The sequence below is a fragment of the Dendropsophus ebraccatus genome, chromosome 3 (assembly GCF_027789765.1).
Source record: "Dendropsophus ebraccatus isolate aDenEbr1 chromosome 3, aDenEbr1.pat, whole genome shotgun sequence".
NCBI lineage: Eukaryota > Metazoa > Chordata > Amphibia > Anura > Hylidae > Dendropsophus > Dendropsophus ebraccatus.
The window spans coordinates 69,339,739-69,365,469 of NC_091456.1; the positions used below are offsets into that span (position 1 = coordinate 69,339,739).

The following is a 25,731-nucleotide window of genomic DNA, read 5'->3' on the forward strand; positions in this document are numbered from 1 at the left end:
CACTAGACCACCAGGTATGGAGATTAGCAAGTATTTAGAAGCAGCTGTCAACTTTGACAGCTGCTTCTAAGTACTTAATTAGCGGGCACGGCGATCGGACCGTGCCCGCTAATAGCCGCGAGCCCGGGCTACACGCGGCACCCGGGATCACGGCAGTTCAGAGGGTGGTCGCCGCGCGACCCCCCTCTGAACTCCCATAGCGGCACGAGGACGTTCAATAACGTCCTGGTGCAGCTATGGGTTAAACCCCATATTCAGAACCTGACCACCTCCTGCCGCTTTCACCTCAAAAACATTTTCAGAATCCGATCTTTTCTCACCCCTGACTCCACAAAACTGCTGGTACATGCTCTCATTACACAGGCCAACAGCATTTTTGGGGCCAAAGATATTTCAACGAGTTTAGGGTAACTTTGGGGTGCTGATTCTGAATATGTCATCAGTTTTGCCAGATTGGCTCAAGTTTTTGAGAATTTTCGTGAAATGTGTAAAAAAAAAAAAAGACGTAATTTGCTACACGCACATTAACTTTATTGCTATTGTCATGAATACAATACATTTTACAAAGTAAATGTTGATTTTAGTTTATTTTAACTAGTTTTAGAAAGTAATCTTCAAAAATGAACAAGACATGAAAAAAAACTTGAGCCAATCTGGCAAAACTGATAGCATATTCAGAATCAGCACCCCAAAAATACCCCAAAATCATTAAAATATTTTGGACACCAGTAAATTTTTTTTTTTTTGTTGACCTGTGTTATCTCCCGCTTGGACTACTGTAACATCCTCCTCTCTGGCCTTCCATCTAACTCCCTCGCTCATCTCCAGTCTATCCTTAACATTGCTGCCCAACTAATCCACATTTCCCTCGCTTTGCCTCTGCCTCTATGCCAATCCCTTCGCTCCCCATTACCCAACGTATTCACTTTAAATTGTTGACTATGACGTACAAGGCCATCCACAACCTGTCCCCTCCGTACATCTCTGACCTGATATCCCGCTACCGCCCCTCACGCAACCTTCGATCCTCCAATAACCTCCATTTGTGCTCCCCCCTTGTTCGTACCTTACACAACCGCCTTCCAGTACCTTATAGACTGTAAGCCCTCACGGGCAGGGTCCTCTTCCTCCATGTACCAGTCTGCCATTGGCTCTTATGTATTGTGTTTTAAGCTTGTAATGTATTGTTTGTTACCCCCTATCTCTTGTATAGGGCTCTGGAATTAAGGATGCTTTATAAATAAATAAATAAATAATAATAGAGTGTGTGTGTGTGTGTGTGTGTGTGTAACTCACCAGACAACCTCTTCCTTTGTAACCTAATGTCGCTGTGAGCACTGTCTCTCCACACTGAGCTCTGTAGAGCATTTGGTATTGTTGGTATTGCCAGACCAGATTTTATAGTTTAGATGGTAAAATACTTTAACTTTTATTATTATGAATTACTTCATGGAGGATACAAGGATTTACTAACCGACAGATTATGTGTAATTTTTATGTATTCCTTCTGTGACTGAGAGCCGTATACTTTGCAGACCACCTAAGTATGCCTGGTTTTCACTATGTGATCTGTGTATACTAGTGTTATTGGTTATATTGATGCCCCTATAGTGGTAGCGTACTCCTATATAATAGTATATTTAACTTTTTTTTTATCTTATGTTGATTGTGTGGTTTACATATTTAAGGGAATGGTGAGGAAAGTGACCACGTAAAGCAGAGTTTGCAGCAGCAGGGGAAGAATGTCCTGAGAATATGTACACCAAATGCTGATCTGTGCAGATGATGGTCCCATTGTCCATGTAAAGTAAGTGCTTGGCCACTTGTCAGTGTGGACCCAGTGTAATAATTGTAATAATTGTGACCTCATGATTTTACGGAACTTGCGATGTGTGAACATAGCCTTAAAATGTAACCATCATCTTTAGTGGGCAGCAGGATTTTGACAGTGTATCCTGCCACCTGCTAAAGATGATAGTTAGGGCCCTATTACACGGGATGATTATTGTGCGAAAAATCGCTACATCGTTCGAATTTAAATGATAGTCGTTCTGTGTAATTGCAGGCAATAATCGAAAAATCGGTCGTATGTCGTGGATCGTTGATTTGGATCTGAACCTAAAATTATCATTAATTGTCCGCTAATCGTTCGCTGTAATTCCACTTTAGTTCGCTCAAGTTACGCATTTTTTTTCACTAATCGTTCAGTGTAATAGCACAGTTTTCCTGAGACCAGAAGGAATAAACGATCGCAATAATGATCGTAATAATGATCGTTTCTAACAACCATCGTTCTGTGTAATATGGTGAACGATTTCAGGTTAATGATAAACACTCTCATTTGCGATAGTTTATCGTTAGTTGTTAATCGTTAAAAATCACTCCGTGTAATAGGACCCTTACACTTTAACACTAACAAGAAGAAATAAAAGAAAGGCCTTGTCTGACCTCAGAGAGGACCACCATGTTGAAAATTACAAAGCACATAAGGGTCAACATAGAATATTTCTCTCAGCCTGAACCTTTGCATCACTGAGGAGCACAATCAAATGCCTTTTTCTTGTCCATGACCAACCAGGGTCAAGCACACACCTTGCTATATGATGTAATGTCCAGTGTCCCTGATTTCCATAAGACTGTGTGTGATGCTGCTGTCAGGAATGCCACAGGCTTGATCTAGGTGGATGATCCATTCAGTGACAGATGGTTAACTTGGCAAGGAGAGAGATAGGACAGCAGTTTTTCAAATCCTGTCTCTCCGTTTTTGTTTATGATCCTTCCTTCTGTCAATAACTGAGGCATTCTCCTCTCCACCTCAATGTATTAGTACAATTCCAACAGGTCCATGCCTATGAAGTCCCACAGCCGTACATAGAGTTTTACTAGGCGACAGTCACTGTGTGGTGTCCATGTCCATGTCAGATTTACCTGTGGGCTTTGGCTCTTAGTGAAAGTTTTTAGCTACATCCAGATGAGTGGTCTACAGGTAGTAGAGGGTTCTGTAACAGACTCTGATGTCTCCGATCACTCCCTCCTTCAGGTTATGTAAGTTAAACGGACTATACTGATTTTAACAGATATAGCTTCATTTTAAAAACAGAACCACACATGCCCACAGGTTATGTGTTGTCTACAGCTTAACTTCAAGTGAATGTGGTTGAGCTGGAATACGACACATAACCTATGGACAGGTGTGGCACTGTTTTTAGAAGAAAGATACTATTCTAATCCTGTCCCATCCAGTCCCTTTAAGCTCCCAGGAGCTTGGGCCAAGTGAAACTGGACGCTCAAGGAACCTTCGGTGATAAACGAAGAAGAGGACAATGGAGTACCTACAGTGTTGTCAACAGCTGGGTGTTTCTACCTTTCAGAAGGTTTACCTAATCATGTTGCAAAACTAAAGAGTTAGCTGTTCACCTATAGAATAGCTATCTCTCTCCATGTCATTACAGTGCCATGAAGATTCAAACACTTTTCCTACTCCCGGCATCATATTGAGACATGATGCCAGGCGGGGAAAGAGTCCACTATAGGGCTTCCCCGTCCATATTATACGGAACATGAGAATAAGCCCTAAATATATCAAGCACCAACAGTGCAACCAATCCAAATATGTACACGCCTAAAATAGCCTTATTGATGACCTTGCTTGGCTCAATAATCTAAAATAAAAAAGGGTTTGCTATTAGCCACATAACAGATAATTCCCAGATTGTGAATGGTGTATTTGGCAAGTTATATAGATCACAAAATGGCAACGATGAAGAAAAAGAAAATTAGTGATCGACTGTCAACATTAAAAATATTGGAATGATTTACTGTATCCATAGTCACATGTATACATCTGTATATAACCCTAAATGTGTGTTTACATTGCATCATTCAGTGTGGACTCCAACAATACTAATACTAGGGCTAATGTGCAGTGGATGCGTTTTTGTTGACTTATATTTAATAGTTTTTCAATGATGAGGTTGAGAACGTATTACCTTATAAAGGAGATTTGCATAATAGTTGATTTTACAATTAGATTCTATAATGAGAACAGCTAGGAACAGATGTGAGCAGCGGAAAACATTCATGACAAATGTCAACACTTTATTTACTAATAAGGTACACAAACTACCAGAAGACTGGGATGTTGTGGTATTAACATAAGCATTGAGCCCCTCCTTGTGGACATATGCTTGTACTGCACTGTATTATTCGGCTCACATCAAATAAATGGGTCCAGATGTATATTAGACAGCAGCACAATGTTCACCATTTAACCTATGTGCACCATCAAAATGAATGTAAAACAAAACAAGGAATATGTGATTGAAGTGCAGACTTTCAGCTTCATTTTGAGGGGATTAACAAATATATTGCATCAACCATTTAAGAGCTTTTTTTTCCCATAGCCCTTCTATAATCATAAAATATATGCAATATTTTATAACTAGATACAGAGCCAAGGTGTTCAAATGTTGTATGGGTAGAAGAATCTTTATGTATATGCCTGGGGAGGGGGTGATTAGTAGCATGCACTCACATCCCTGCCTCCCTCACAACTGCATTTATTATGCAGTTACAATGTTTGTGACATTGCAAACCTGCCCAGCCAATCAGTAGCTCCTGTGGTATCATGTCTTAGCAACTGATAGGGGGTAATTTAATAATATACTAAAAACTTTTGAAATGACAGCAATGTCCGGTTTCTGACAGCTCTCCCAGGCCTGATCTCCTCTGCTGTGTGTGGGAGAAGTTTAGAGATAGGAGAGAACAGCAGTGTCCCTTAAATATGTTCACTGTATGGGAGTAATGTTGGTCAGTGTACAGTAAGGGGGTAATATGTGGTCATGGCATGGTGGCATTATTTGTTCTTTATATAATATCGGTCTTAGTACAGTCGTTTTTATTCATATCAAAAAAGAGCAAATTGTAGAAGTCACTCACCATGAAAATTATTCAAAACGTCTTAAAAAAGCCACAGCAGGAAAAGCATAGATGAAGACGCCAGATCCTCCTAAACCGGAGGCCGTGCTGATTGGGAGGATCTGGCGTCTTCATCTATGCTCGTCTCACTGTGGCTTTTTAAGAAGTTTTGAACAAAGATGAAAGTTTTTATGGTGAGTGCCCTATACAATTTTCTCTTATTTGATATTTATCTAAGCCTGTCTGCATCTACAGAGAAGTGAGCACCCATCACACCCTTAACCCCTTCCCGCACGAGGACGTAAAAGTACATCCTCGCGCGGGTGGGGGCGTTCAGAGCGGGGCCACGCGGCGACCTCACTCTGAACCGCCGCGGTCCCGGGTGCCGCCTGTAGCCCGGGGCCACGGCTATTAGTGGGCAAGGTCCGATCGCCATACCCGCTAAATAAGTCTTCAGATGCAGCTTTTAAAAATTGACAGCTGCATCTGAAAACTTCATTGCAGCTTTTCCCCGGTGTCTAGTGGGGAGATCGCTCCCCCTGACGTTGTCACGGAGGAGCGATCTCTGTGTCTGGTGCCGGCCAGGGTCTGCGCCGTAATGGCGCTGATCCCATATCAGCTTTCTATTGCTTTTGGCTGCAACAGCCAAAAGCAATAGAACACTGATCTCATCGATCTATGCTGTATATCCTATACAGCATAGATGTTAATGAGAGATCAGTGTGCTTATACTAGAAGTCCTCCAGAGGGGCTTCTAGTATAAGTGTAAAAGAAAACAAAAGTGTTATTAATAAAAAGCCCCCTCCCCTAATAAGTTTGAATCACCCCTTTTCCCATGTTATAAATAAAAATAAATTAATAAACATGTTTGGTATCGCCGCATGCGTAATCGCCCAAAATACTAACCCCTTGCCTCCGCAGCTTGTTTTGGCCTTAATGACCAGGGCCTATTTTTCAAATCTGACCTGTCTCTCTTTATGTAGTGGTAACTCTGTGATGCTTTTAACTATTGCGGTTATTCTGAGATTGTTTTTTCGTGACATATTCCTCTTTATTTTAGTGGTATACTTTGGTTGATACACTAAGTAGTTTTTTGTAAAAAACACAACATTTGCGCAAAAATTTGAAAAATGTATGTTTCTGTATATTCAAAACTCTCTTTTCATAAGAAAGATAGTCATGCCACATGAACTAATTACTACTGCAACATCTACAACATGTCTGCTTTATGGTGACGTCATTTGGTGAACGTCCTTTTACTTGTTAGGATGTTAGAGGGCTTCGAAATTTTGCAGCGATTTTTCAAATTTTCAGGAAAATTTCAAATTCTGATTTAATTAGGGACCAGTTCAGTTCTGAAGTGGATTTGTGGGATTTGTGGATTTGTGGATTTTCTACTATAAAAACTGCACCCCTCAAAGTATTCAAAGTAAAATTTCATAAGTGTATTAACCCTTTAGGTGTTTTGCAGAAATTTAAGCAAGTTGGAGGGGAAATTTAACATTTTCATTTTTTTGGCAGATATTCCATTTTAATCCATTTTTTTCCTCTTACACAGCAAATACTAACCGAGAAATACCACTCACTATTTATTCCCCATATTCCAATGTTTCTAGAAATCCCCCATATGTGGGCGCAGTGTGTCACCTGACTCAACCACAAGCCGCAGACATGACAGAGACCTGGGGAATTTTGGGGTTCTTTTTTATTTCAGAGTTTTTTTTAGCCATTATACCATGTCACATGTCACTTGCGGTGCCAAAATATTTGTGAACGACAAATTGACATTTCCATCGGTTCCATTCTGGGGGACATGTGATACCCTGATCATTTTTTAATAATTTTTTTTATGAGGTGGTATGAATAAAAAACACAATTTAGCAGCTGTTTTTCATCATTTTTTTTGTACGCCCTTTACTATACGTCACATATGACATGTTATCATTATTCATCAGGTCGGTACGATTACAGTGATATCCATGTTATATAGCTTTTGTTATAGTTTATGGCATTTATACTATAAATACTGTTTGTGTCTTGCATATTGTAAGAGTGGTAATATTAAAATTTTTTCACCAATGGAGTTATGTGAGGGCTTTTTTTTTTGTGGCATAAGCTGACGTTTTTAGTGGTACACCTTTTGGGTACATGTGACTTTTTGATAGGTTTTTCCTTAATGTTTTAGGGGGCGGGATTAACAATAAATTGTCATTTTTGTTAGTTTTTTATTTATTTTTTTATATCGTTAATCGGGTGGAATAATTAATGTAACGGGTTAATAGACGGGGTCATTACGGACGCGGCGATACCAAATATGTGTATCTTATTTATAGGGGATCATTTATAAAGGGGGGATGGGGAATGTGTGTAATATATATGTATATATATAAAATTTATCATGTATTTATTTAATTTATTTATTGTAATTATTTCTTTAATTATGTATGTATGTATGTATGTATGTGTTTGGTGTTGTTTTTTTTTATTTTCACTTTTTCACATCTATAATGCATTACAGCACATGATCAGTGCTGTAATGCATTATATATTGAATGATCTGTCGGTGTTACACTGACAGATCATTCAAATGATCAGGTCCCTGCCTCAGTGCAGGGGCCTGATCATTAGAAATCATAGCAGCCCAGACGCACTGGAAAGCGTCTGGGTTGCTATGGATTGCTCGCGCGGCTCCGGGAGGGGGAGAGATTGCAGAGGGAGCCGGGGGCGGGGGGGGGTAGCACGGGGAGGGGGCGGCCACACGGGGGGGCTCTACAGCAGAGAAGGGGAGCCTGGGGGGAGCGCAGCAGCATGTGCCGCAGCCTCCTCCCAGGCACCCGATCGGCAGGGGGAGGCGGCTGAGGATGGGGAAACATGGGGAGGGGGTGGCCACGCGGGGAGGGGGCGGCCACACGGGGGGGCTCGACAGCAGAGAAGGGGAGCCTGGGGGGAGCGCAGCAGCATGTGCCCAGCCTCCTCCCAGGCACCAGATCAGCAGGGGGAGCATATCTCCCCATAGACGCTGCGGTCGCACAGACCGCGGCGTCTATGGGGTTAACTGCTTGGGGGGAGCGCGGCTCCTCTCTGGGCAGTGGCAGCAGGAGGAGGCTGTGTGACACAGCCTCCTCCTGCTGCTCGATCTCAACTAGGGACAGAGGGGGGAGGCAGGAAAAGCATGACGTCCAGGGACGTCATGATGCGTTCTGGCACTGCTTTTCATGACGTCCCTGGACGTCATATTGGGGGAAGGGGTTAATTGATCACATTCCAGATCTTGTACGGTAAAACGGTGTAAGAGCCAAAAAATCCCAAAGTGCAAAATTGCGCATTTTTGGTCGCATCAAATACAGAAAAATTTTTATAAAAAGCTATCAAAAAGTCGCATATGCGCAATCAAGGTAGAAAGAACACATCATGGCGCAAAAAATGACACCTCACACAGCCCCATAGACCAAAGGATAAAAGCGCTATAAGCCTGGGAATGGAGCGATTTTAAGGAACATATATTTGTTAACAATGGTTGGATTTTTTTACAAGCCATCAGATACAAGAAAAGTTGAGGAACATATAAAACAAGGCAGTTTTACCATAGGACACACGGTGTAAAAATGAAGCCCCCCCCCCAAAGAAAAATAATTTTTTTTTTCAATTTCACTGCGCATATAATTTTTTTCTGGTTTCGCAGCATATTTTATGCAAAAATTCAGCCTGTCATTGCAACGTACAATTAGTGACACAAAAAATAAGGGCTCATGTGGGTCTGCAGGTGTAAAAATGCAACTGCTATGGCCTTATATACACAAGGAGGAAAAAACAAAAATTAGCCTGGTCCTGAAGGGGTTAAGCTCCTGCTTCACCTTCTTACAGCAGGTAGATGCTTAATAGCAAAATATTGGAAGACTGCACCCCCAACGAGGGTGGATTTATATGCCCGGATCCTTGATGTAAGGAACATGGAACATTTGACAGCTATGCTGGATAATAAAATGGAATTGCTTAAAAAAAATCTGGAATTTGTGGGATGTGTACTGGGAGAAGAGGAACACTGATCAGCACTTCACAAACACAGCCCTGATGGTGCTGTGATGCTTTTCCTTTTCTTTGCCCCCTCCCCTCCTCCTTTCCTGGTGTGTCTTGTCTAATCTTTGTCTGTCTTTTTGTGATATACTACTCCCTGAAGGCACATGCCGAATGTTGATATTTTATTTACCTTGTATTCATATATATTTTTTGATATGACCTTTCATCATGTTCTCCTTTTGTGTCATTGTTGACTTGCTTTCTTATTGTCAATTGTTTATTGAAAAACTTTAATAAAAATACAATTATTAAAAAAAAGAAGAAGTGAGCACCCCATTGACCTTTAGTGTTTAGCTCATACCCCTATTATCATTTGGCAAAAAAAAACCATAGAAGACTGGATGTAGTAGTGCCAGTTACTGTTTCTTTTTGAAGTATTTGTGGTTTTTATTCAGTAACAGTAAAGTGGTAATATTTTGTCACCATGTGGTGGTAATATATGTGATCATGTTATGGCAGTATTATTTCTTCTTTATATAATGATGGTCTCAGTACAGTGGGTCTTGTTTGTAACAGTATGGGAGTAATATGTTTTCCTTATATAGTAGTATTATTTGGCAATGGTCAGGCTATTATATGAAGTATATTTTGACAAGGCAATTCTTTCGGCAGACAGCGGAATGGGCCCGGCCATAGAATGGTGTCTATGGCACAGGTGGAGAAGTGCCGGCTGGTAGCAGGTATGACCGACGGAATTCGCCAGAACTTCACTGTGTGGATTCCGTAGTGTGAACCCATCCGAACTCTGTAAGAGCCATGGTCTAGGGGTAAACCACCTGTCTAGAGACCAGTAAGTTGTTTTTTTTTTTGTTCTAGACCACAGCTCTAAGAAAGCTAGGCTATAGGAGATACAACTATATTTATAGTCCTCTGTAGGCAGTTTATGTCTGGAATAAAGAGACACTGGCTGACAGCAAGAGCAAGCAGAAGACCGGGCAGCAGAGATTATTCATGAAGAGGGAAAAGGAAGCAGTCAACTCCTCTTTGACTCTTTATTACATTAGGAAACCTGAGATTGCACATAATCCACTCCACGGATAGATTACCAAAAAGTAACATGCTCACCAGGGGACTGCCAACTACAGCACACTGTCAGCAGGTCAGATAGAGCCAAGGTGCCGACAGATTCCTTTTAAAGAGTTACTCTGTATATTCATATATTTTTATATATTACTGGGCTTGCAGAGAAAATAATGAACAACTTTTACCAATCTAACGCGCTCCCCTGGGTGTCCTCCAGTGACATTTTGGGGTCACATCGCTGAACACTCTGGCTGCTACTTTTGAGATGGACTCTGCGTCATTTAGCCCAACTCTGCCCAGTCGTCTGTTGCCCTGTCCCAACCACTGAATATGCATGTGATGAGCAGTGCATGAGCAGACACGACGCTCAGAATTGCGCCCAAAAGGTTACATTTTGGGTTTGTTGGTGGAGTGCTGCAATGACCGTTAATTTTTTTGAAGCTTCTTCCATCCGTATACAGAATCTTTGGAGCTCAGTCAGTGTGACCATTGAGTTCTTGGTCACCTCTCTTACCAGGATCCTTCTTTCCCGATCACTTACTGTGGTGGGCCTGCTCTAAAGAGTCTTGGTTATTCTAAACTTCTTCTGAAAATGATATGCATTGTCAACTGGGAGACCTTGACTTGCAGCCCTGTGTTAAATTGGCATGGCCTTGAGTGTCTATGCCCTAGACCTGCACCACCACTCCGTCCCTCCTCCCCACCCTCCTCATCATTAGGAATGCCCTGGACAGTATTTTTCCTATTCATCACTTGTTTGAACACTACACAGGTGCCATAACGATCCAACACATGAGCCATGTTCAAATAGGTGATGAATAGGAAAAATCCGGCCAGGGGCATTCCTAATGATGAAGAGGTCGGGGAGGAGGGACGGAGAGGCGGTGCACACACACTCTAGGCCACACTAATTTGACACAGGGCTGCAAGTTTAAAAGTTGTTCTTTAGGACAATAACTGCATCACCTGCCGAACGGACACCAGGACAGATCTTGGATCAAAAGCAGATATCTCAAGGTACAAGTGGTTTGAGGGTCAGATTGTGGGTACAGAGTCACTTTAAAGAGTATTGGCAGTCGGGCTAGAACTTTTGCTCCAAATATGCCAGAATTGTGGTTCTTGGCAAATAGGCGAAGTGCAAAAAAAATGAACATACAGAACTTTTTGAATTTAATTTTAATTTCTTTTCATCTCCATGCATGTATTATGATCAAGCATCTTTTATCTTTGACCTTGAGCCCCACAATAAGGACTTTATCTGATTTTATCTTACATGGGATATACTGTTTATGCCTCGTTTTTTGTCCAAGAGGGATTGGCAGTGTCGGCTTTGGTCCTCTGTACCGTTTAGCATCATGTAATTGTGCTACTTCATCATTTTTTGTGAAGACACTGCAGTACTGCAATGACACTCCAACATGTGTGAACACAGCCCTAATTTCACTGCAGACTTTTGCACAATGAGTGAAGTTGCAGCAGCTGCTTCTGTCACTCCGTGCCTGCTCAGGTGTGGGTTAAAAGCTAAAGAGGCTGGTTAGCTCAGGGGATTGGGGGATCCAGCCAAGCATCCCATGACATCACACCCTGCCCCCTGTTTACATCATCATTCTGTGCTCAGCAAACACACACAATGTGAGACAGAAAAGGTTTTGGCACAGAGGCCAGTTTTCTTCACTTCCTAGATGTCAATCAGCTACCAGTGTAGCAGAACCGCACAGATATGGTAATACGTTATATAGACACATCTATATAACTTAATGTACTTTTAATATAATTTTTTTCCCCCTTATCTGGAGTTCCCCTTTAACATCATAATAAATAAATATCACTTAGGCAGACAGTCATGTTTTACAAGTAAATACAAAGTGACTAGAGATGAGCGAACCGGGAGCATGCTCGAGTCCATCTGAACCCGATCGTCCGGCATTTGATTAGCGGTGGCTGCTGAAGTTGGATAAAGCCCTAAGGCTATGGGGAAATCATGGATATAGTCATTGGCTGTATCCATGTTTTCCAGACAACCTTAGGGCTTTATCCAACTTGGATAAGCCACTGCTAATCAAATGTCGAACGATCGGGTTCAGATGGATTCGAGCATGCTCGAGGTTCGCTCATCTCTAACAGTGACATTATTCTTATAATAAAAATGAATATTCTACTGGTACTCCTATACAATTATCCCATGGATGTTTCCTGTGTCCTGACCCTGCACATGTATGTACATCAAGTAAAACGAGTTACATTGCATGAAGGATGTCACTTGACTGATGCCATGTTTGTACCTACTCAGTTAGATCATGATGCAGATATATATATATATTATACATACACACACACATTTATATAATCTCCACACACAAACACTAAAATACATCTTTAACCACACACAGAAAGTAAAATTGAAATTATTATGCTGATTTTATTCTGCGTGAAGCACCACATCAGTATACTGTGAACAGGAGGAAAGTAAACATAAGAAAATCGGATTTTACGTCCTCTTTACAATTTCCTACCTCAGAAGACCATGTAATGTGTATTAAAATACATTAGGGGGCAAATGTGCACGTTTTATAGATAATAAGGTGTTCATAGGATAACCAGGAACATAATCATAGAGCATTTTGCCTGTCATTCTCTTAAAGCCTATGAAGCCTCTTTATCTTTCCTAACAGGATGTATTCTGTGCAAATATACCTCCCGCTGCACTTAAAATGTGTTGTAATCAACAAAGCCCACTGCACTTACATCTGCCAGTAAAACCCGGTGGGTGTAAGAGTAAATGTCTTCATAGAAATTGATCCGACTCCCATGAAATCCAATTTTACAGAGTGAGTACAGAGAGAATACAGAACAAACCAGTCCATAAATTATTTAGGATATGGCACTACGGTACAAGTGTCCAGATGTTCACTTCCATTTTCTCTGTGTTGGATTGTCACAAGAAAACTCATATAAACCACTATCTGTGACCTGTTCACCAGCTTGTCAAAGTGCCGTCTGATGGAAGGTTGTGCTAGTGTCCACAATTCCTTTACCCTTACAAAATCTCGTACAATCACTGAATTAAAAAATATTTGTTACTGAACAGCAAATTCATGCTCACTTTCTGGCCTTTTAGGAACATTAAAGGGGTAGTGCACCAAAAAAAAGTTTCTTTCAAATCAACTGCTGCCATGAAGTGCCAGAGATTTGTAATTTACTTCTATTAAAAAATCTCAAGCCTTTCAGTACTTATCAGCTGCTGTGTGTCCAGTAGGAAGTGGTGTTTTCTTTCCTGTCTGACACAGTGCTCTCTGTTGCCTCCTCTGTCCTTGTCAGGAACTGTCCAGAGAAGGAGCAAATCCCCATAGAAAACCTCTCCTGCTCTCCAGACTGGAAATAATACCACTTCCTGCTGGGCATAAAGCAGCTGATAAGTACTGGAAGGCTTAAGATTTTTTAATAGAAGTAAATTACAAATCTCTGGCACTTCATGGCAGCAGTTGATTTGAAAGAATTTTTTTTTTGGTGCACTACCCCTTTGAGTGATATTTACACTTTTTCTTATTCTTACTGATACCATTTCTTACCGATGCAGTGGCATAACATTGACCAGTATATGCAATCTAATGTTTGCACATAATAGTTCACTAGAGGGACCTAAAAAGTGTAAAAAAATCACCCCTCTCTCTCATTTTAAATATAAAACACAAAAATTAAATTAAATATTAAATATTATTCCTGAAAGGTGAACAGCGTAAACTATTCCCATCTACGCAAATATGAATAATAAAACTAGAGATCGAGCCACAAAAATTGGCGCCCCAACCAGCTCAGTGTAAAAATAAAAAGCTATGGTTCTTAGAAGGCCATTAGGAAAAAATGAAAATGCAAAAATGAAAAATGGCTTAGTCATTAAAGGAGAAATCCGACCCAAAGCTAAATTAATGTTATTGCAACATAAAAGTTATACAAATTTTCAATAGACGATTATTACAGGAAATGCACATATAGGCCTAGACTTTTTAAAGGGTGTAAAATACAGACTGGTGTAAACTGCCCACAGTAACCAAGCACAGCTCCTCTATCATTTTACCAGAGCTGGAAGCTGAGATGTGATTGGTTATTGTGGGCAGTTTACACCAGTCTGTATTTTACACCCTTTGAAAAATCTCCCCTATTGTGCTTTTTTTCCCTCCACTTACTACTGCATCAAGTCTTCAAATCCTTGATAAAATGGTGACGTCATGTATAAGTCCCTGAGGTGCGGGCTGGGCTGTGCGGCTGTTGTGGTGTGTGCTGATTTCGGAGCTCTCATTCTGTTTGCACCCACACAGCAGACGCACCTTTAGGAGTTACAGTGTCATGGAACAGGAGACAGACTATGACGCTGTAACACTCGAAGGTGCAGGCTGTGCGGCTGCTGCTGTGTGGGTGAAAACAGGATGAGAGCTCTGGCATGAGGAGAAGGAGGGAGACAGAAGGAGCAGCCACATACCACCAAGCAGCCTGATTACCGCAGCAGGAGGCCACAGTGCAGGTTAGGCAGGTTCACAGAAGTCAGGATGTTAGGCAGGCTGCTGTGATCGCACAGGATACTGACAATACATACACTTGGAAGTAAGATAATGGAAACAGGATATTCAGAATAAAACTAGGTTCACACTATCAACCTATGGCTTCTTGTCCTATAAAGCATAGTATATTAAGCATAATATGGATAACTTTACAAACTAAAAGAAAATTTGAGAAAGTACATACAGTACACAAATGAATGGCCTTCAATGCAATATATAGTGTTACATAATCAGCGTAATAATCTATAATTATATACAGTGTAAACATCATCTGCATAAGGCATAGTAATCATATTTAAAAAAAAATCCTTATATCCAGTTATAAAAAATACAGACCCCTTATAAGTCATTGGTCAGGATTAATTACTCAATACATCTATAGTGGCTAACGTAAAAAGACACTATGTGAATGCAGCCTTACTGTTTCTTATCTGTCGACTTGACTTATCTAAAGCATCCAGTAACAGTGATAGCACTGGGACGATTTTATATTGATTAATGATAAACAATCTCAAACGACTGCTATGACAAACAATCTTAAATCATTCACCCTATTGCACAGATGATCGTTACTTACGGCCGTTCTTGCGCTTGTCCTTTCCTGGCTGATAGACCAGGGAACGAATGAACGGTGTGTTATTACATTGAATGATGTTCGAGCGATTTGTGAACGATCAACGATGAAAACAGGTCCAGATTCTATCAAACGATCAACAATTTCTTGTTGGTCATTTAATTGTTGCCCGCTATTACACAAAACGATTATCGTTTAAATCCGAACGATCTAACGATTTTTCTGATGGTGCATGGAATTGGCTAGAAGATCAAGCTAATCAGGTCGCAAAACAAATTGGTACAGTAACTTTTTAATCTGGGTTGGAGAATAGAAAACTGAAATTTGGGTAAGCATGTTATTTATTTGACAATTACTAGAGATGAGCGAACCGGGTTCGGGTCGATCCGAACCCGAACGTTCGGTATTTGATTAGCGGTGGCTGCTGAACTTGGATAAAGCTCTAAGGTTGTCTGGAAAACATGGATACAGCCAATGACTATATCCATGTTTTCCACATAGCCTTAGGGCTTTATCCAAGTTCAGCAGCCACCGCTAATCAAATGCCGAAAGTTCGGGTTCGGATGGACTCGAGCATGCTCAAGGTTTGCTCATCTCTAACAATAACCTTACTTTAATTACTTACTTAATTTAAGGGTCCTATTACACAGCCCAATCAAACTGTAAATGAGCACCGCAATTACATGGGCCAACTATCGGGCAGCAAGGGTTGCACGGACATCATTGCGATGTCCATGCAGCCCTTGCCTTTAGTGTAAAATAATTAAGTATTAACTTACGTTACCATGTTCCCTGGTGTCCTCCGCTCTGCCTTCCATTCTGGTCTCCACACTGACAGGCTGCAGGTCGCTCAGCCAATCACTGGCTGCGGCATGTCTCGGCCAGTGATCGGCTGATCGGCCACGGCCTGTCAGTGCAGAGACTGGAACAGAAGGGAAAAGAAGGGAGCAGAAGGCAGAGCTGCAGAGACCAGGGAAGGCCCGAGGACTAGGGATGGTCCGAACCAAGTTCGGTTTGGGTTCGTACGAACCCGAACGCTCGGCAATGATTCCCTCTGTCTTCCCTCTCCGTGGAGAAGGTGGATACAGCGGGAGGACCGCCTGGAAAACTGGGATACAGCCACATAGGCTGTATCCCAGTTTTCCAGGCGGTCCTCCCACTGTATCCACCCGCTGCACGGAGCGGGCAGACAGCGGGAATCATTGCCGAGCGTTCGGGTTCGTACGAACCCAAACCGAACTTGGTTCAGACCATCCCTAGTCCTCGGGCCTTCCCTGGTCTCTGCAGCTCTGCCTTCTGCAGTTTCGGACCATCCCTACCGAGGATACCAGGGAACGTGCTAAGGTAGGTTAATACTTTATTATTTTATACTACAATCATCAGCTGTCGGCCGTGCATCACTATTACACGTAGCGATGATTATTTTAGCACCTGATTATTTTAGGTCTGGATTTAAGGGTCCATTAACACTGAAAGATTATCTGACAGATTATCTGCCAAAGATTTGAAGCCAAAGCCATGAATGGATTTGAAACAAGGAAAAATCTCAGGCTTTCCTTTATGACATCTCTGTTTATAGTCTGTTTTTGGCTTTGACTTCAAATCTTTAGCAGATAATCTGTCAAATAATCTTTCTGTGTAAATGGACCCTAGAGAAATGATTAGCCGATGATCGTTCTTGTTATTACACAGAAGGCTAATCTGCCGAATCGCCCTCATTCAGGGCGTAATAGGGCCCTAATACTTTAGCTAGTCTGAAAGCAATGTTTATATTAGAAGTATGACAAGAACAAGACAAAATATGCTAGGATCTGGATTATTCAATGATGGAAGGTATAGAACATTTTGTCTCCCAGAACTTGCTCATCAAGAGTGTCCAACAAGGAGGCAAATCAGTGGCAGTCGGGATAATAATGTAAATCCCTAGATAAGATTGTACAAGTTCTTATGTAGAATGAATGGATCAAGGATGTTCAAAATCCCTGATCCTCCTTTAATGAAACAATACGGTGCTTTAAATAATGTAATATGCAATCTGTTCTGCATCAAACTTTTCAGTTTTTTTCCCTGCGTTAATCAAAAAACTAAAATAAAGAAGACTTGCAGGCTCCACATACAAAAGTGATATTGCTATGCCAGCTTCTTTTTACAATAACTGTTACAATGTCAAGATGACATAATAGGCTGTGTGACACGTCACAGAAATGTCTAACGCTACATTGATCAATACACCCTTAATACAGAACATTTTTATTGCCTCTCACTGCACGCACTAATCATTCATTAGACATGGTTAAAAAAAAAAAAAAAGGTCAAACTCACATGCAATCTATATTCTTCAGGTGAGTACAATTATCACAATACACACATTTATTTGGCTTTTATTTTATTACTAATTAAAAAAAATGATGTGCTAAAAGTAAATCTGTTAGATACAGTTAGAGTTCCATATATGAAAAGTCAGATTTTATTTTAGGGGTGTCAAATTCACACAGTGGGTCAAAATAAATACTTGGGCAAAGTCATTGGCCAACCTTGATATTACTTCAAAGAAGATGGACAATTGAGGAGGATTTTCCTTATCAGACGTAACGACTAGATATAAACTTTTCAAATGAAAACAAACTTGCTTAGAAGTGCAACGATAGTGCAGAGAGAACTGCGTGAGAACAGTGTGGCATTCCCAATGCTGTGCTAGAGTGGCATCTGGTATTTATGGCGCTATGTAATAGGAAACGCACTGCCGACATATATGGCTGGTATTCCGAGAAGGGGAACTTCTGGCAAAGGCACGGCAGGACTCTCATAGATTGCAGGATACCTCGGCACATGTATTGTTGTTGGGTCCTGCGTTCCACAGAGGAAAATAAGGATTCCAACCATTTGGATGTGGATAAATACTGTAATGTACCTCTTTATACACCTCTAGTAGATTATCCGATTTTCTTGACAGGCCAAATTACAGGCTACAGCCACCACTGTGCTAGGCATGATACAAAATAAATACCATTTAGGCAAAGTACAAAGAGAGTCATCAATAGACCTTTACTAAAATGACGTCTATGAAAATAAAGTAAAAGCCTTATCATTACTTAGATCTTTTCTTTAAAGGGGTAGTGCGTCGGTAAAGAATTATTCACAGAATAACACACATTACAAAGTTATACAACTTTGTAATGTATGTTATGTCTGTGAATGGCCCCCTTCCCCATGTCCCCCCCCCCCCCCACCGGTGTACCCGAAAGTGTGGTGCGCTATATATACCTGTCACGTGCCGACTCGTCTCCGATCTTCAGTCAGTGAAGACAACTTCGGACGGCCGGGCCGAATCCCTCCAACCGTCCTGAGTGCCGGCCGCCCTCTGCCGCGTCATCAGCTGCTCAGCCGCGGATTAGCTGAGCCAAACTGTGCTGACAGCCGATGACGCGGCAGAGGGCGGCCGGCACTCAAGACGGTCGGAGGGATTCGGCCCGGCTGTCCGAAGATGACTTCACTGACTGAAGATCGGAGACGAGTCGGCACCTGACAGGTATGTAAAGCGCACCACACTTCCGGGTACACGGGTGGGGGTGGTGGGACACGGGGTAGGGGGCCATTCACAGACATAACATACATTACAAAGTTGTATAACTTTGTAATGTGTGTTATTCTGTGAATAATTCTTTACCGCCGCACTACCCCTTTAAAGCGGTTATCCACAAAAACAAAAACATGGACTCTTGTCTCCACTTCACTTCAATGAAACTGAGCAGCAAAACCCTGCCCAAGCTGGAGACAAGAGTAGAGACAAGTCTCTGGAAGAAAGTGGCCATGTTTTTGTAGCACTGGATAACCCCTTTAACAGATGTATTACCCCAATTTCTACTGCCAAAACATCTCTGGCTGCTTGCTACATGTCATCTCTACTAATATACCTCCAGGTACTGTCACAGACAGTTTTTTCTGCCAGGCTGTGTCTTCTTGCCCCTAGTTCAGGGATGGATCATCTCTCCATGGTTTAGGTCACTCTTTTTAGAGTGCACGCTCCAAAGGGGGAGGGTGCATCTTGCAGGCAGTCATCAAAAGCTGCGTCATGTTACAGGTTGCAACGCAACATGCTCCCGTCCCCCTTTCATCTGCGGAAACTAGGGCGGTAAAGAGCAGAAAAGGTAGGACCTTTCCTGCTCTCCAGATATCCCCTATAACTTCTTTGCCTGCTAATTATGTATTCTGTTTGAGGCCAGCATCAGTTTTTTGGAAAACCACCTCTGCAGTTTTTGAACCAAAGCCAGAAGTGGATCTAGCAAGAAGCTAAAGTATAAGTCATTCCTTTATAGTTCCCATTCCTTTTTGAATGCACTCTTTTAAAATGAAAGATACATTTTAAATAAGGGATAAAGTATAAACCATAGTACAGGAGTTATACAATGTTGCTGTATCTATACGGTATTACTAAGGCTGGGTTCACACTACGTATATTTCAGTCAGTATTGTGGTCCTCATATTGCAACCAAAACCAGGAGTGGATTAAAAACACAGAAAGGCTCTGTTCACACAATGTTGAAATTGAGTGGATGGCCGCCATTTAATGGCAAATATTTGCTGTTATTTTAAAACAACGGCTGTTATATTGAAATAATGGCCATTATTTACTGTTATATGGCGGCCATCCACTCAATTTCAACATTGTGTGAACAGATCCTGTGTTTTTAATCCACTCCTGGTTTTGGTTGCAATATGAAGACCACAATACTGACTGAAATATACGTAGTGTGAACCCAGCCTGATTGTGTTATTATACACTATATGCTTTTTTTTTTTTTTTTATTGGCTGAGCTTTAATACCCACATAAACAAAACAAATGCTAGTATGGCATTTTTATATAACAGAGCTCAGGTATTCACATTCAAAATTTTATGTATGAGTACTCAAGATCATTAATTTGATTCTTTAGTAGAGATGAGCGAGTACTACTCAATTGAGTAGGTATTTGATCGAATAGTACACTATTCGAAACACTCGATTTCGAACGAGTATTCAATCAAAACCCCAGTAAAAATTTGATTCCCCTCCCCTCTTCCCTGGCGGTTTTTTTTTTTTATCCAAAAACTATGCAGGGGGGTGGGACAGGCACAAGGAGCACACAGGCAGTGAAAAAAATCACCTACATTCATTGGCTGGCTTAACCATGTGAACTTTACAGTAATCGAATAGTGCATTTGAGATTCGTTTCAGGTGATTTTAGGCTGGAGAGACCCCCAAAAGCCCTTGTTAGGGCTAAAGCTATAGAGGGAACACATTTATCTAAAGATATACAGCTATGAAACCGGCTAGCAGCACATAGGTCACATAGGTGTGTTCAGACACAAAAACACAGACGGGCAGCTGGAGTGTATTCTGTGTGAGGAATAGGCTGCAGAGTATCTTTCTGTATAGGGTATACGGCTGTATACTCCTTGTGTGCCAAGGCCAAAAATATAAGCATGGTGCTACTGTTCTGCGAGCTGTGCACCACATTATAAAGTCAAACGCCTGTTGCCTGCTGTAGGGCATTCTTGTATTACATTAGTAAGGATATATACGGCTGTATACTCCTTGTGTGCCAAGGCAAAAAAATAAAAGCCTGGTACTACTCTTCTATGTGCATTCTAATTCATCATAGAGAGTGTATACGGTTGTATACTCCTTGTGTGTCATGAGACCCACACTTTCCTATGTGTAATAAGGGCATATGGAAGTGGCAGATGACTTTAAAATTTAAAGAGGACGTGTCTGACCACATCACACACACACAATAACAGTTAGCGGTGGGTGCTGTTTGATTCCACCTTGCCTATACCATCTGTGGTTGTCATAGGCAACATGATTTAAAGAGGTGCATGAAAATATTTGACTTAAAATGTGGCTCTCTGTCCATACTACCGTAAAGGAAAGAAGGTTTCCTGGTATTTTTTCCACTTTACATAGAGGTTATATTGTGTTTAGAGTGTATGGTTGATAGGCTGTGAAAGTGGCGTAATACTGTAACTTTGGCGTGTTAGATGCACCCAGGCATGCTTCCCCTGCTGTCCCAGGTGCATTACAGAGGTGTTGGCATCATTTCCTGAGGTGTCATTGAGGACTTGGCGGTCGAATTTTGATTTCCAAGTGTCGAGCATTTTTCTCCCATAAACTTTAATGGGATTCGATCGAATAGTCGATTATTGGGGTCCACTCAACTCGATATTCGAAAATGTCACTACTCGCTCATCTCTATTCTTTAGCAATGACTGGTTATTTCCTCAATGCAGTTATTAAACACTTATAATAGCTTAGGTTAGATTTGTAAATTGTATTTAACGTAGACTGTATGCTATGGTCGAAGAATAATGTGCAAATGTTTACACCGTCTTAGGGATCTTTTGCCTGGGGCATTATTAACATCTGGGTTATTCTGAATTATAACCATAACTTTCAGCATCACTCTTCATGTTTCTGTATAAAGTAAAACCACTCCCATCAATGGGGGTCTGAACACCCAGACCCAAAAAGTACAAAAACTTTACCAAACGATTAACTGCCTCGTATCGTTCACTTCTCAGGCAGTGACTGGTTTCAGAAGAGACAAGGCTATATGGCAAGTCCTTGTTGAAGACACATAAAAGTCGACAAAAGAGTATAGCTTTTTTTTTTCCCCTTTAACTTTCATTACAGTGAGAGATAGCAAAAATAAATCAAATCTTTTACTTCAAGTGATGTACTCAGTATTATTTTAAAGAGACTCTGTCAGCGGGTTTATGCTGTCCTATCTAAGGGTAGCATAATCTAGTGACAGAGGAGATGAACAGAATAATGTGTCACTTCTTGTTGTTTTGTGTAGCTGATTCAGATATCCTCCTGAATAACATGGGCAATAAATAGTCCTCTCAACACAACTTTTTTGCATGTGTAGGAGCTGATTGCATCTAATGATCTGCCCTTGATCAAACTTTTTGCTGCACACATAAATTTATGTTCATGTCATGTGCTCTTGATACAAAATTGCTAGGTGGCTTTTTTTCTTTTTTTTAATTTTACAAGGTACTACAGAAACATTGGTGTTCCCCCCCCCCCCCCCCCCCCCAGAGAGATCAAAATACCATAGCAATTTACATAATAAGGCTATGTTCACACTACGTAAAACTACGGCCATTGTTGCCGATGGCAACAACGGCCGTAGTTTTTGTGCAGCGGAACACATAAGCAATGGGATCCCGACCGGAGCGTATACGATGTGGGATCTGTGCAGCCCCGCAAATGACTGACAGGTCAGTTTTCTGCGGCCGGAATTCAGTGAATTCCGGCCGCAGAAAGACCTGTCAGTTCACACAGTGAAGCGAGCGGCTCCGGCCGCTTGCTTCACTGTGTGCTACGGTAAGCTCTGATGCGGGCGCACGCTGATGTGCCCGCATCAGAGCTCTGCGGCCGGGGTCACAGAACGGCCGGTTTCATATACGTAGTGTGAACATAGCCTAAAATGAGAAAACTCAAAAAAACTGCAAAAAAGCACGACATGACATGAACACACTGTCTGAGTGGCGCTAAAAGGTTGTTTTTTTTTTTTTCTAAAGTGACAATCAATGTGGACCTAACATATGAAGCCACCACCAACCTTCGAGGTTAAAGTGTCAGACACTTCTTACAACTATCATTCATAGCCACTTATGTAATGATGGCTGGTCCTGGCCCACCAGCAGCCAGAACCCTAAGACCAGACTTTTTGACCTCATTAACTAAAGTGCCTTTAAAGTAATTTATAATATCAATTTCTCTGTGTGTTTGTGTACTGCAGCAGAAAGTATTGAATGATTTTATTTAAGAAAAACAATATAATTAGATTCATTTCAATTTTAAGACCTGTATTTGCAAATACAACACTGGAATATAAGAAAAACCATACATGTTAAATATATTCAGTAACACAATATCAATATTGAGCAGCAAAATCAAAGGGTAACCAAGTTACCAGTTAAGACAGCGACCAAACAGTACCACTTAATTTGTCAAAGAAAAAAATAGTAGCAATTTGTACATTAAAATAATCATTTGTATAGTGGAGATTTATAAAATCTGACCGTTTAAGTTAAAAGTATATTGACTTACAGCCAGTTATCTTCATATACTTTATATACAGTATTAGTCCAGAAAAATAAACAACTGACATATTAAAAACAAAAATGGTTCAAAAAAGACATTATGCTCTATATTATACAAAAATAAATACTATTTGGTTTAAGAAATAAAAAAATAAATAAAAAAGAAAGAAACCAAAACAAATGATTAGAACGGATTCAAGGTGTCAGATATTGTCAGTGCATTGATAACAGAGGGGAAAAGAGAAAAAAAACAAAAGGGAGTAGTTGAAAACTTTTGCCTGACAAATCTTAATCCATGGTTTTAGTTCATAGCCTGAGGGAGCTCAACGTGTCCTGAGGGGAAAAGGACGTCTTGAAAGGATACAACGTTCAGCACATAAATACATATTTTGTACTGTTCCCACAACTGCACTGAGATCACTATTAAAACAAAGCCTGGGGCACTTTGTGATGTCTAAGATTGGTGGGTGGATTATAATTGACTTGAAGACTGTCATAGCACTGTCATGATAAAACCTGTAACTTGCTTCCAGCGTGGCGGACCCATCTGTGCCCACCATCCATCTGTTTAGACATGATTGGCAAAGTAGTAGGAGACTCGCAGTGGTCGCCTCCGCCTGAAAGGAATGAACCACAGGATCTTCCAGCGAGTGCCAAAAACTTCTGAGAAGGTCTGCTGCCATGGTTTTCGAGCTCTCGATCTACAGAAGACAGCATTATTAGTGAAAGACGGCATTCCCATGGTGCATTTCAGTCAGTGCAGACAATACAGGGTTGGCTGGGGATCTATTAGAAGGCTTAGATGAATTGTGCTTCCTAGCATCACAAATGCAGCTTTCCTTTCATTGTGACATGCAGCTGCGTTTTAACACCACCTAGCAGGGGCTGAAACTTTATTGTCAATCAACGGAGGGCAACTTCTAAAGTTGTAGACAATCCTGGGATGACAAGAATTCATGTCAGCTGAACAGTGGCAGGCCCTTTCATACCTCTTTGAACATTGAATATACCATTTTATCTTATTGAATACACCCCTCATAGGAACAAAAAGATGAAAATGTTATTTCCTTGCCCTATAAGGATGGCAAACTAATAATTGGAACACACAGTAGATGCTAGGAGTTTAAAAGCTAAGCATAATTTTTCCCTAACAATCAGGATTAGTAAGATTACATGTGCACAGTAAATTCTGGAAATCCAGTTGTAGAATGACACTCATGTAAGACTAAACATACAGGCAGGTATAAGGCACAAGAACAGGCTGAACGGTTACTGGGTGCATGTACAGGGGCGGAAGATAATTTACATACAGTATGGTAACCTTATGTCTTGGACATGTAATAAACAGCAAAACAGTAAGAATATATTACAGCGAGTTCTTAACCCCTTAACGACATCGGGCGTAAATTTACGCCCTGATGCCGGTAAGGGAGTTCAGAGCGGGGCCGCGCGGCGGCCCCGCTCTGAACCGCGCCGGTCCCGGGTGCCGCGTGTAGCCCGGGACCGTAGGTATTAGCGGGCACGGTCCGATCGCCGTGCCCGCTAATACAGTAATCGGATGCAGCTGTCAAAGTTGACAGCTGCATCCGATTACCGGACGCAGCGTCATCCCTGGTGTCTAGTGGGGAGATCGCTCCTCCGGGATGTTATCCCGGAGGAGCGATCTCCGTAAATGAAGCCGGCCGGGGACCGCTCCAAGATGGCGCCGTCCCCGGCTCGGCACTCGTTTACTTCCGGCTGCAGCAGCCGGAAGTAAACGAGTGCCTATCTCATGGATCTCTGCAGCATATCTATGCTGCAGAGATCTCAATGAGAGATCAAAGCACTTATACTAGAAGTCCCCCCGGGGGGCTTCTAGTATAAGTGTAAAAGTTAAAAAAAAAATGTTGTTAATAGTAAAAAGCCCCCTCCCCTAATAAAAGTCTGAATCACCCCCCTTTTCCCAGGTTATAAATAAAAGTAAACAAATAAATAAATAAATAAACATGTTTGCTATCGCCGCGTGCGTAATCGCCCAAACTATTAATTAATCACATTCCTGATCTCGCACGGTAAATAGCGTCAGCGCAAAAAAAATCCCAAAGTGCAAAATTGCGCATTTTTGGTCGCATCAAATCCAGAAAAATTGTAATAAAAAGCGATCAAAAAGTCGTATATGCGCAATCAAGGTACCGATAGAAAGATCACATCATGGCGCAAAAAATGACACCTGACACAGACCCATAGACCAAAGGATAAAAGCGCTATAAGCCTGGGAATGGAGCGATTTTAAGTGTCGTATATTTGTTGACAATGGTTTGAATTTTTTACAGGCCATCAGATACAATATAAGTTATACATGTTACATATCGTTTTAATCGTAACGACTTGAGGAACATATATAACAAGTCAGTTTTACCCCAGGGCGAATGGCGTAAAAACACATTTCCCCCAAATAAACAAAATGCGTTTTATTTTTCAATTTCATCACACTTTGAATTTTTTTCTGGT

General features: G+C 41.2%; 1 protein-coding gene across 1 annotated transcript in view; it reads right to left on the reverse strand.

Moving 5' to 3' along the window:
• Nucleotides 1–22,939: 22,939 nt before the first annotated feature.
• Nucleotides 22,940–25,731, reverse strand: part of ZDHHC21 (zinc finger DHHC-type palmitoyltransferase 21) — a 28,195-nt gene continuing 25,403 nt past the window's right edge. Inside the window, exon 8 of the mRNA XM_069964286.1 lies at nt 22,940–23,942. Coding sequence (XP_069820387.1) covers nt 23,810–23,942 — 133 coding nt within the window. The 3' untranslated portion in view covers nt 22,940–23,809. The remainder of the gene's footprint in view (nt 23,943–25,731) is intronic.